Here is a 13,818-nt window from a genome sequence, read left to right as displayed (position 1 = left end):
CGTCGTGGAGGTGTCAATTTAATTACATAAAATTGAATTACGATACTGGAAAGTAAGCAACGATGGAAGCACATGTAGAGATATGCATATAGTTTGGAATAAATTGTAGCCACGCTGAGTGGAAGCTCGCACCGAAATCGAACGCGGCATAAAAATTCGAGGGCGGGTAGAGATTGCGAGGGTAAAAAGCTGTCTGCGTCCACCGAAAGAAGGAAAAGTGTTTTAACGCCGTTCTCGGGTGCCGACCGGCAAAAAGCGACGCGTTTTTGTCCGCTCGCTGTTCCGAGAAACGAGTTATCTGTGTCCCAGTTTACGCTCATTCTACTTAAAGCGGACGGAGAAGACCGTGGCGCGCTTTAATGGGACCGAAAAATCGAGCTTCTCTGAATTCTGTTATTTTCTACGCGATTTCGGTATTAATGACCAAGGAATTCGTTCGCGGTTATGTCGCGATATTAAAATCAATTTCCTCCGGTTACACGAATTAATTCCGTCTTCGCAAGACGCTCTCTTTCAACGTAAACGCGGCGATGCGACAGGTTTAACACGGGCTACTATAAAAATCTCCGAAACGGCCGATAAAACGAATTACTCCTAACGAGGGAACTTGCCCGAAAAGAATGTGAAAGTTCTGTGAGAGATCGATCCGAGAAAGATTTCTGACGTTGCAGCAATCGTTCCGCCATCTTGTAAAAGAAGAAGATTCTTGCGCGCGGTTCAAGGTTCCCGCGATAAAGCCGAGATCGAACGTTTTTCATTTAACAGGAAACGTGGCGAGCAGCAAAAAAGTCACTCTTACAAAACTTTGACAAGCTCCTGTTTTTTATACAGAGCCTTTCTCTAATTTTTGTTACAATACTAAGTTGGACATTAAGCTTTCCTTTTTACAGTGTTATCTATCGAGGAAGAACGCAATGATTTATTGGTCAAGAAATTGTATGCTGAAACAAAGGAATTTAGTTGATCGTTTTCCACGGAAGCATCCACGCGATCCGAATAATTCTAAGACAGGAAATCGGAGACCGATCGTTGAAGAGATCACAAAGGACAGCATGGTTTAGTGTCCTCCGAATAGCGGCGAGAGGATCGGAGTCAAGGTGGTCGATCATCGCGTCCGATCACAGACGGAAGAAAGCGAGCATCTGGCGTACGGAAAAGAGGGGCACAAAGGCAGGAATGCGGTCTAACGAGGTGCTGGAAGAAAACTCGTGGAGAGCCTCGAGGATCGTCGCCGCGTGGAATTTTGGCGAAAGTGTACCGGGTGTCCTCGAGGACCGGTGCACGTGTTGCGGGGCCCGGCCACGGAAAAGTGAGAAGTTTCCATTCCCCGTGCGGCGAACAAAGAACGGAAGGAGAAAGGGAGACTCTCGCTCGCGATGGAGAGGAAGGAAGCCGACGTGAGACGAGAACGCGAGATAGCGGGACAGGCGGAGAGCGAGAGAGAGGCTCGATGAAGAGGCACACACGAAAAAGAGCAATTGATAGGGTAGGTGCGGCAGGCCGCCTTGATAGGTCAGCGACCAAATAATATCCCGCGCGAGCTCCTCTTCGCGAGATGCGTTGATGAAGCGACCTACGAGCAGCGCCTTGGCGCCACTTGATTCGGGGTCCTGTAAATGCAAACTCGTTACAATTTCCGCGATCAAGAGATCAATTTCCCTCTCGGTTTATTATCGGCTCGGATTTCTCACGATTTCTCCGACTACCGTGTTCGTGGAAAAGAAGCCTTTGTTGTGCTGGTGGAGTCAGCGAACTTGGCGTTGCGAGTTAAGCTGAACGAAAAGATAGCGGAGTCCGTTCGGGGATTAAGATCGCGAGGAAACGATTCTGCGGACAACTAGGCTTCTCTCTGTGCTGCATAATGGTGCGAGTGGGCGCGACTCGATTGCTCTCCGGACTCATCATCCCCTAAAAATCTCTCCTCGCTTAAAAGGCTCCGAGTGGGCGTGACCTAATTGCTCCCTGTTTCGCAGGGCTCGAGCCAGCGTCCTCTTTGTCTCTCGTAATCTTCTTTCAACCGGCTCGCGTGTCGAGTCCTCGTCAAAATTCACGTAATTCGATACCGTTTGCCTAAATCGTCGTAGGATCGGTTCGAGGGTGATGAATCGGCCGGACGTTCGACGAAAATAATTCCGCTGTTCTCTGATGTTTGTCTTCGAACGGGCAAGAGACTCTATCGGGCAGAACATTGGCAGACAGCTGTAGGCGTGTTGGCTCTCGCCAGACACAAAGAGGCGATTCGGAGACGTCTCCTCGTGACACTGTCGTTGTACAAAGTCCGGTGGTGTGTGTGCGCGTGCGTGTGCACGCGTGCGCGCGAGCCGGCGACCATAAGCCTCGAAGACGAGTTCACGTTCGAAGCCGGATTTCGAGCGGCACAAAGAATCGATTCGAGAGATTAGAGCCGACGAATTACAACCGGGCCGTGATTACACGCTTCTCTTACTCCAATCTTCGCTTTCATCGAAAGCCCGATGGTTTTTTAATTCTGTCTCGCGTCGTCGCAACAATATCTCAAATATTTCAATCATTTTCCGCTTTCCTCGTCAACTATGCGATAATTTCGATGCTTCTAGCTTCGCCGCGGATTTTTCTTGCCGATTAGCCGATAAAGAGGCGCGCCTCTCCTCTATGCAGCGGAATTTCGAAACGCGAGGTTTTAACCGAGGGAGATAAGCTTATCGCATCCCCGCAGCTCTGTTTCCAAACTCGAACACGTCGCAAATACAATGCCGACTACTGTAGCTTCCGCGTAAACCAAGCCACAGAGTCGCTTTCAGAACGCGCGACCGTTGCGACACGTTCGCGGAACGTCCTCGCACGGTTTCGATTTTTCGAAATTGAAACCAATAATAAAATACAGATAACGAGCGTTCCTGGAACAGCGATATGGACGATGCTTGCACGTTTGGACACTCGAATTCTAAATTTGTATCACTTTTTCCGCCAAATTGATGAGTTTAGCCGTTTACCTTCATTGCCGTATTATTAAACGAGAAAATGGTGGTTTCAACGAATTTCGTCAACATGTTCCGCGACGAACGCGTAAAATCCGCAGCTGATTTCTCGATCAATTTAATCGCGTTTTCGGGAGAAGCGGGCCATAGGGGAGCAGTACGAGTGAAGGGTTGCATCGAACGGGGCTCGGTGTACGAGCAATTAGTCGTCGGGATTGGAAGGTGTGCGCGACACGGTCGCGTCCGTTCGAACAAAGGATTCCTCTCGGCGCGCGCGGCGCGGCTCTCGGCTCGAACGAAACACGTTCCTCCGGTTCTACGCGCGCATAAAGGAGTTCTCTCTCGCCTAGCCGAGGAGAATTCCTCGGGCCGGTCGTTGCGGTGGCATTGAATCGCGAGAGATAAGCCCCCGGGGGGAACGGAGGAATTCCATCGGGCGCGCGAGACCGGCCGCCTTTTCGAGCTTCTTATCGAACGCGAATCTGCCGCCGACGATATCCACCGAAAAACGGTGGATCTGCGTAAAAATCGATCGGCCTGCCTATCGATCGTCTTTAATTAGAATGCGCCGTAACCGATTCACGGAATCGCTGCCGATCGCCGGAGCCTGATAAGCGTTATCGGCCGACGGATATCTTCGCGTCGATATGCCGCGACAGAAATATCGACGTGTGATGTAACGATCGTCGAACATTTATTAGTAAACAGAGGAATAATTCCAGGCGAATCGTGGGTATGATCGGTGCGCGACGAGGGCCGGGGATCGATCGATCAACCGTTTTCTGGAACCGTACCGTCTCGGCCGGTAGGTGCGCGCTCTTGGGTCGAGGCGCTAGGTGAATGCTCCGGAGGACCGGTTTCGGGGACTTTCACGGGACACCGAGGACTTTTGTATCTGTTCTTTGTCCGAGGGATCATCGCGTGGAGAAATTAGAACGATCGAATTTGATCCTGAATTAAATCAACATCGACTATGATATATGTCGCATATTTTTGCGTGCTACAGTTTGCCATCGTACGTGAATAATTTCCATTATGGACGAACAAATAGTTCAATGTATAGAAAATTGTACATTTTGTTGAATATGGGAACTTTTCAGATTTTAGGCGTCGCCGATGAAATGATTGGATCAATAATATCGATTGCACAAGACACGATCAACAAAGGTATTCGAAGACTTCGAGCGGATCAATAGTCGTTTTCGAATAACGAAATAGCAAAACGGACACAGGGAAATCTTGGAAGGCGATTCCTCCGGGGTGAAGCAACTGCTAAACGTTCAATCGGCCGACGGAGAGAGCGGGATCGCAGGCCAATTAAAACCAATCGAACACGCTCCACGCTCCGTTTCGTTGCATTTGTTACGCATTCGAATGCAATTCCATTTCCATGGCGATTGCTCCGCGGTTTCCTCGATTCCTCGGACTTCGTCTGGCGAAACTAAAAGGTCGATTAGTGGTTTCGTTGCGCAGAAATGGCCACAGGAAAAATAGAGAGAGACGGAAGGGCTCGTTATCGGACGTAGGGTTGCATCGATTGCAAAGCATGACCCATTTTTGACCCATGTTTTTAGTGACGCAGTTTTTTGACAAAAGTGACACACAGGTCAGCCTAATAAAGCTTGCTCTCACCTACCTAATAGGTGGTTCACGGTAAATGTTTGAGGCACCGCATAACAATACGCCCGTTCAACAATACCGGCTTATGCAAGAGGCGACGCCGGTTGCGAGAACCGCCGCGGCGACGATTAACTCTCATTAGCCGGAGCGTTGCGAATCGACGCCGATTGTTTGGCAGCGTCGATCGAGAGCGGCAAGGATCGCCGGGAGACCGGCCAAATTAATTAGCCGAACGAATCGCCGCGGCAAGGCCGTCGCCGGATAATGAATCTTAATTGATCGGCCTTCGATCGACCGCGCGTCCGTCGACTGGCTTTCTTGGCCGATTCGCTGCACACCGCTCATTCGGAGGAAAAAGATTCGCGCGAAAGTGACGAAACTGCGAAATTGATAATCGACTTTGTCGTTATTACCCCGTAAAATTCGCCGAGAGATCGCGAGCGCATGCCTCGAGAGATAATTTCATGCTGATTCCGCGCCGTTGCGAAACAGATTTTAAGAGGGTTTCGCGCGTCGATGCGAAACACCGTTAATTTTATTAACGTCTGCTTCGAGATACAATCTTCCATTATGAGCGATCGTTCGGTGTTGCGTATGCTGGCGCTCTGCTTCACTCTTTCGTTTAAATTTCGTTTTAATATAACTCGGTGGCTCGATTAGAGAAACGTCAGGTTCGAGAGGAGAAAGTTTTATTTTGGTTTTATTAGACCCGCGAAAATTTTCCCACAGGAAACGATTGAATAAATTTCTTGAATTAAGCAGAAGCTGTAATAAAACAGCGAAAGGTCTCTATACGATAAATCTCGATATTATCAGCAAGCACCAGTCGTCGCTCGTTTTTCGCGCTCGGTAAGTTTAGCGTCGAATCATAGCGTCGTTTAACAGCCTCGCGTGCAATTAAGCAACACCGAAAGGGTATTAATTTCCTTTCGAGAAAATGATTAAACGATATTAGCGAAGGCAGTCCGTTCCCATTTCGGAGCTCCCCATTTCGATTCTCGAAGGACCATTAAGCGCGGCCTGTTAAACTCGGTTTCCACGGTTAATCGTCGGTTGAATCGAACGATCTATTGCACAAGACCGAGGGGAGGAGGATCGACGGAGCCATCTTCGAGCAACGATTTCGACGGAGGTATGTCGAGTACACGCGAGGCAGTTCGACGATTCCGAGAACCAGGCCAGGCAAAGCAGCGAACGAAACCACGCCGAGACGCGTCGAGACGCGTCGGGACGCGCCGGGACGCGTCGAGACGAATCGTTACCGAGAAGCGGTTTGTTAACCCGCTCCGAAGGCGATTTGCGTCACCGTGGCGGAACACCGCCGTGGAATGCGACATCGTGCTGCCTCACCGAAAACAAACGTGACCCGAAGTCGAGAATCGTCCACGGACACCTCCAACGATCCTTCGATCCCCGGAGATTCATCGATCCGACGCAGAAAGTTATTTTCGACCTTCGTGGATGCAGAGATTTTTGGATGACCGACTATGAACCGCACATGCGTCAAAACTGTGCACTAAGTCGATCGTGGGTTTTATTCATCGAGTCGAAGATAAACGAGTCGACGATACTTGGCTCTCCGTGGTCTCTTTAATTCGTCAGAAAAAGGAAGGCACGTAACGTTGATTCTTGCACTCCGATAATCGAGTTTGAATTAGAAGCACGTTCGATATGCATGCTAACAGCTGGACTGCGGATTCTATGCATTTTCATCGAGTCATTCTCCACGTTGCTCTTTGCACCAACGGCTGCTTCTTTCGTAGGATATTCATGAAGAGCGTCGCGATCGGATGGAACTGCGATTACAATACTCCTCGATCGTTTTAAATAAACAGGAAAACGATTCTATCGCAATTGTATAACACCGCAGCGTGGAATTCGGATATAAAATGTGTGAAACGAGTTCCTACGTAACTCTCGATCCTTGTGATTGATCTATCGATTAAAATTAAATCTGGCAAATCGGATTAGAGTAAAATGGTCTCGGCGACGCTTCCTAGATCGTTCAGAGTCCTGTTAAAAGGTGTCACAGGTTGATAAAACGGACTCTTTGAAGCGGTCGCCGCCTCCTCGCGACGATCCGATCGCGATAGTCCTGGCGTCTCGCAAATACCGATCGCGAAAGCTCGCGCGCTCGCGAATCAAGCAGTCATCACAACAGTAAACACCGATTAGTCATCCCGGCCAAGTTAGAGAGACACAACCTGACCTCTCCAATGCACACGTGTGGATGCACGCGGGCGACATTGATTCCCCAGACGGCGAGGAGGGCGCGCGCGTCCTCTCTTCGTGGTCGCGTGTCTCCTCTCCACTGACATCGCGAGTAGTTTTAGCACGATGATGTCACCGTGCGAACGTCGTCGTGGTTGTAACGGGGATCGTGACGACAAAAGCCCGGTCCGAGACGAGCCGAGCGACACACCGCTTTGATTGCTACGATAGACGATTACAACCGCGAATCTCGGTTCCCAAGCGAAACACGATGACGCGCGGCCGCGAAACGGAGACAGGAAACGGAGCAGCAAGCAATGGTGACGTCCTCGATTATCGGTACCATAGTTCGCAGAGGTTCTCGCGAGAAAGTTCAAAGTCCAATCGGTATCAAACGTCACGCAGCGATACCGATCTCCTCGCGTATTGTTCGCCGATGCGTTGAAGTTTTGTCGCATTGATAACCCGCTGATAAGCTGCGGAAGAAGCTGCTCCAGATACCATTATTTCCTGAATAGATTCTACGCCAGCTTCTTTTTTCACCGCGATCGACGAGCGAGCGTTAATAGATCGTCACCGTGTAGCGATAGATCGCGCAATCCTCGTGGGATGACGCTCGGCAAAATAATAGACGCATATATTTTCCGATTCGCTTATTGTTAATTCGCATGTTGTTAATTCGCTCGTGTATTATTGATTTCTTAAAGGAAATTTTTGCCTCGAAGGATGACGCTGTCTCGAGATTTAATTGTTGAAACATCGCTTCCAGCGCTTCGGAAACACGGAGTTCGATGCAGGCACGCCGCGACTGGAAACGACGCCGATGGATCATCGATCAGCGATCCCCCGTGCGCGCGGCGCTAATTTGCAAAATCTCTAATTCCGCGACACCTACTCAAACAGCGAATGATGTCAGCCGACCCGCGCGTCCGACCAGTCATCGCGAAAACACGCGCAATTAAACGAAACCGAGCGTCGCGCGTTTTATGATCTCGATAACGAGTGTTTGCGGAATGTGTCGGGGTCCCACGATGCCGATTGGTTTACTTACAGATTTCAGGAACTCGGCTCTCTCCTTTCGGTGCAGCAGGCTGCTCAGAGAGCTCCTGCGATGCTTGTGCAGCATGTTCAAGCCCCTGTCCACGCTCATTCATAAATCCTTTCGCGATTCGACGCCGTGCGAAAAAAAAAACCTCCACCCGGCTAATCCGATTGTTGCGCTTCTCGTCGCCGAATGATTTATGGCTCGCCGCGCATAGATCCCTCGCGGAGAGCCGACTCTTCTTCTTTGGGACTGCTAGGATCTTTAGATCATGCTCCGACGGATTCTGAGGGCCAGACCCGGTCAGGTGAGAAGTTGGAACTCTTTCTAACAGAATTCGAACTTGTCACGGTTTTTATTCGAGCTTCACTCTAACGAGGGAAAAATCATTGAATTTTGAAAGCATTCGCTTTTCGACGATACAATTTTTCTAACGAATATATAACACGTTAATAAGTCGTTCGAAATGAAATATCGCGGGTCATTTTGGATTTATCGTTAAAATGCCATCGAATGCAAAGTGTTGATAAATAGTTTTTGAAATAGATAGTTAGGCTACGAAGAAGCGTTCGATCGTTCTATCGCTGCACGGAGTTGCAAGATATCCGGTCGCCGGAAGTTTCACGTAAAGTGCAGGAAGAAGATTGGGAAGACCAAACGAAACCGAGATAAAGACAGAAAGGTTCGGGGCAGAAGGTGGAACGGGTCGGTGCCTGCCGATCGACCGGTTAGGTTCGTTCCCAGCCGTTATCTATGGTTCCTTTCCATACTACCAATACCATCGGGGGAACAGCTGTTCAAACAGTGTCTCCTACACGAAAGAATGTCTGTAGAACATTTGGATGTCCTGCCGTTCGACGAATTGCCAAATGTGAGACTAAACAAATTTCGAGCCAATTTTTGGAAGAATTGAATTTTGATATCGACCTCTCGCCATGGAAATAAATGCAAAATAAATGGCTCGATTATTACTCGATTTACGGAGCACTAAAGACGAGTAGTTTCTAAAAGCGACGATAACATAGTTATACTGATTTTTAAGGAATTTGATTTCCATAGTTATCGCGGCAAACAACGCGTACACGCATTCCGGATGATCGCGACTGAAAAATCGGTGACCCGTCGCTTCGCGGGTTTCGTAAACCCTGTGTTAACGACACTGCGCGGACAGGCGCGGGCACGCCCGAGAAATCCGAGAATTCCCGGGAACCCTGTAGAACACGGTGTTGGAACGTTTGCCAGGCTTCCCGAGGAATCCGTAGAGAAAAATGAAAGCGTATATAGGCGGAACGGCGTCGCGGACAGGAGAGACGGTTCGTCGCAGTGTACGCGCAGCGTTCGGACTAAAGACACTTAAAACGCTTTTATCTCGATACGTTATCAGCCGATAATATTCGTCGGAAGAGGCCCCCGATAAGGATGAGGTCGGATTCGGATCTCGATAGGAGCGGCCCGATCTCTCGGCGCGCGCGCGCGCGCCCGTCGCCGCGAAGGAAATCGAAGCGCGTCCGTTTCCGGTCGGAGATCGGGAAGTCACGTATGGGGAACGCCATGGGCGTGATCGCGTGCCGAGAGGAATGCGCTTCGAAGCTGGCAGAAGCTCCGAGACGACGCGACGCGACGCGACGCACGTTTGCTTCCAGACACGTTTTCCCCTCGGGCCGTGTTTCTATGCAGCCGGCCACGCGGAAGTGCAGCGACGCCTGTTAATTTCGAACACGCGTGTCTCTGCCAGACCGGCCGCATGGCGATTGGGGTCTGGCGTGGCGGCTAGGTTTCGGCGGCCACCGTGCTCGCCTCGTTCGACAAACGGAATCGCTTTGACAACTGCTTCAACTACGATAAAGAAATCGACTTGTCCTCGTGGTTTAAACAATTCATACTTCATACTTTAAAAATTGTCCAACGACAGAGCAGAGACGAAAGGCACGATGGCACGAAATGCATTCTCAATGACGCGAAAAGTAGGTCAATTTATCCTGATGACATCTCACACTTGACTTTTCATTGCTTGCAAGGGTACATCGTAAGATGAGATTGTCTCTCGCTGTACAGCGAAACAAATCGTGATTGCTTTGACAATTGAGTACCTCATTCAATACCACGGAAGAACGTCACGCTAAATAGAAAATATGCAGACCTTCAAAATCGTGTACTGGAAGCAGGGCAACAGTAAATCCGATTGCTATTCAGAGATAGCGTCTAGATCTCTAACCAACTCCAATGCAGCGTAAGAACGATCCCCATTTATCCTAATCGATTGCAAAAATCACAGCTCTCGGCGTCCACCAGCTCGTCCGCGAACGTGACAGCCTTAAAAACGTGACAAAAGAAAGTGATCCGAGGGACGACTGCGAAATAAAAGGTGTTCACATCGACTGAACGCGACGTTCGTATCTAAATGGGAGCGAGTCGCGTCTCGTTTCCGGTAGACACGGCTGTCAGCGTGTTAACAGATGCAAGTCGACGCGAGACTCCTGTCAACATCGGCACAGAGAACTAGTTAACAGTTAGATAGGTAGTTAGCCACCTTGCAGACACGTTGTAACAGGCAACTGTCGATCGGTTCACTCGGTCCATTCACCGAAAGGAGCGAATCACGTTCACCGGTCACGTACACTGTCGGAATCGGTGCCATGAACAACCCTCCCAGATTAGAGAGAGAGAGAGAGATAGAGAGGGGAGAGTGAGATCGATCGAGATCGAGATCGAGATCGAGACCGTGGAGATCCGGCGCGCGCGAGTCGTGGCGGATGACTGGCGGCACGCTCGATCCCCCGCCGCTAGAAATACCCGTTTGATAACGAGCGGTATCAGCTGGATCCGTCGCGGCCGCGGTCGCGGTCGCGGCGCGGCGCGTGCTTCACGAACGCCGCGCGGATCGCGCAGGACAGCGCGCACGATCGAGGACGCATCGCCGATCGGGTTTGCGTTCCTAATCAATAATAATCCACGATAATCCCCGATGATCGCTCGATCCGATCGTCGAGCACGGCTTCGTGGCAGGTGGAACAGGTGGAGGGGACGCCTTCTAATCGGAGCCAACAACGGGCAACCAACTGGGTGCCGTTTCCCTGGAATCGATGATTCATCGTCGCGCCTCCGCTGGTGGGATCCAGGGAAAGAGGGGGAAGAATGGTCTCTGCAAAAATCTGGATCTTCTGAGATCGCGTGCGCGAATCAACGTGACCGGAACCGGATCCAACGCGATTATCGTTGCGCAATCGCTAATCTATACACCCATATATGGCGATCGACTTTGATCGAGCGTTTCGTACTGTTTCTAGGAACTAGTGCACTTTCAGACGATCGCGATAGGTGAACATGCTCTGAAATTCGTGTCGATTGCATTGCGGCAAATTGGATGCCAGGATTTCTAGGATACCAAAGAGTTAAGCTAGTATCTAATACGGTAGATCCGAAGGTTCTAGTTTTAGCTTCACGCTCAATTGTTTGCCATTAAATCGTTCCAATAGTTCGCGCATTGGGTAGAATGAATTCCGTGAAGCTTGTCAATTATGACGCTAGCTGGCTGAGGAGGTAAACACTCTAGCGTGTTTTCTATTTTTCGCCGGCGGTTTCGAGAGAACGGCTCTATTTTAGGCGGCGCATCAGTGACTTTGTACCGCATCAGCTTTTATCGAAGATGACGACACGGAGCAGGCAAACGATTTCCAGGAGATAAGAGCCGCGGGTCCGGTTAAACGGCGTGAAGCGCGAGGAGGAGGAGGAGGAGGAGGGGCAGGGGAAGGACGACGGTGCTGGTGACACTGGCGCAAATGCATTTGACCCTTTCAGTTCGCGGCGAGGATGTCAATTGGATTGCTCCGGGGGCGCGCGTCGCACATGACGCATCTTCTCGGCGGTGCGCTCGGCGATTCACCGACGATTCATAGTACGATCCTCGATTACGTCACCGCCCAATGAATGGACCAGTGAATGCCTCTCTCGGTCCCTGTGCTCCGCGCGCGCAGCGTGCACGGCACACGCGGCCGAGTCATCCGGCTGAATGGATCGCTGGGAGCCGAGGCTGCCGATTTATCGGCCATCGACGCGCGACCGCATCGATTCTCGATCCTCGATCCTCGATTATCGAACAGCCGGGGACGCTCTCTCCTCTCGAAACAGCTTCCGGAAGAATTCCGAACCGGTCGCGTGTTACAGCGGACGATAGAGATAACCATATCGGCCGCCCGGAAGATTCCTCGAAACGCTAATTGACTCACCTTTATTGGCCATTCTCGCCGCGATTAGGCTCGAGAGCCTCTGCCCGGAGCAAGGTGTGCCGAGATTTGCCTATTCACGCTCTCGGAGAAGGGCGACCAATTTTTCGTCTTTTTATTCGAGAGTTTTCTCTTCCTTTTTCGCGCCTCTGCGATTTGTTACCTTGTCGTGCCTCTGCTCATCCACGTCCTGCTCGCGCCACCGGACTTTTTTATCGATTTTTCGTGTCGCCGCAGTTTTGTATTTTTCCTTGCATCGCTGATTTGTGCATTTATCTCCGTGTTATGGAACCGTTATCTTCCTCCACGTGCCGCCGAATTTTGAAATTTGTTGTTGCGTCGCCAAACTTTTGTTCCTCTCTTTGCGCCACTAAATTTTTTTAACACCGCTGAATTATTGCCTTTTTATTGACACTGTTGACAACCTAATTTCATACCGCATGTTTACGTATTATTTTATGGAGATTTCCATCTGAAATTCTACGAGACTGTTCGATGTTCACCGTTAGCGGATATTGCATAAAATATATGCAACGAAGAATGCGTTCCCAGAGCGGACATTTATGTCTGTCGCTCGGAACGATGCGATCGGTTTCTGGGAAGCCTGTCTGCGCGACCATAAATAGCGGAGATAATTAGCTATGTCTGTTTAAAGGCAAAACATAAGGTCAGAAAGTCAGGACGGATCGACCGTTCGAGGAAATCTCGCTCGGAGCCATGAACTAGGACTCGAGAAGGACGATTAGGTGTCGTGGTGGAGTGGCGTAACTGGCTCTCTCTCTTTTTCTCTCTTGGGAGAGAGTGACTCACTTCCGAGTCAAGGATGTCACGATTCTCGACGCTGCACGAACCTCGGTCGCGTTTTCGAGGACAGATCGAAGATCGAAATCGAAACCTGTGCTCTCGCAATTTCGATTGCTAGAAAATTATATACAATATAAGCTCCATTCTTTCGACGATGAAAAATGTTAGAATAATTTTGTCTAAGAAGGAAAGTAGTGGATTGTTGGAAAAGAAATTTATTCCAAACAGCTACCTTACGAAAAGATCATAATAATTTCACAACGATCCAAGGAAGATTCAAATCTTGCAATGAGCATTCATCAGTCTTTAATTAATAATTAAATCAACGACTCTCCAAAGACGATTCAGAATTTTTATATCGCAATTTCTTCTACCGATCTAAGCAGAATATTTTCTTTTGCAGGAAGAAGCGCTATATCCACCCATCGAAGACGAAATAGGGCTCCGACGAAGCGCGGACAAGTGCGCGGAACAATGTGCGGAATTCGCCAGCCGAAATATCGCGATAATGAAACGGTTCACGCAGCGCCGATCCGGCAGCCTAATGGGGCCGTAAATAACGTTCCGGCCGGCCGCGGAACGATGATTAAAAGGGCTCAAGATTAGAGTATGCTCGGGTTCAATCGAGCTGGATGTTTCGCATAGCGGCCGGTGCGTCGAACCTGGTTGTGCCGCGCCGCGTCGAGCCGAGCCGATCTAAAGATCGCGGGCTTCCTCTATTAGGATGCCTCGCATAGCTCGAAGCGGTCGGAGAAGAGGATACACGATCACTCTCGATCCCCGTGGATCGAGAGAGCTCGGTATAGGGTAACTCGGTATAGAGAGGTACTCTGCGAATTCGAGGCTCTTTGATCGAGAACACTTGTCCGGTTTTAGGATCTACGAGGTCGACGCCCGCGCGATCGATCGATACTAATTAGGATTTATTAAACATCCAAGTCAACTGTATGACGTCTGAATA

At 49.9% G+C, this 13,818-nt stretch overlaps 1 protein-coding gene across 7 annotated transcripts in view; it reads right to left on the bottom strand.

The window, feature by feature from the left end:
* Positions 1–13,818, bottom strand: part of Sarm (sterile alpha and armadillo motif) — a 110,619-nt gene that overhangs the window by 22,494 nt on the left and 74,307 nt on the right. Inside the window, exon 1 of one of the 7 annotated variants that reach the window (XM_078188572.1) lies at positions 7,840–7,953. The exons of the other annotated variants lie outside the window; for them this stretch is intronic. Within the exon in view, the coding sequence (XP_078044698.1) occupies positions 7,840–7,938 (99 nt within the window). The 5' untranslated portion in view covers positions 7,939–7,953. Of the gene's footprint in view, positions 1–7,839; positions 7,954–13,818 lie in introns of those variants that run through there. 7 annotated transcript variants of the gene reach the window in all.

This window comes from Augochlora pura, chromosome 8 (genome assembly GCF_028453695.1).
Source record: "Augochlora pura isolate Apur16 chromosome 8, APUR_v2.2.1, whole genome shotgun sequence".
NCBI lineage: Eukaryota > Metazoa > Arthropoda > Insecta > Hymenoptera > Halictidae > Augochlora > Augochlora pura.
Note: the sequence above shows the minus strand (reverse complement) of the source record. Positions and strands in the feature narration are given on the sequence as shown.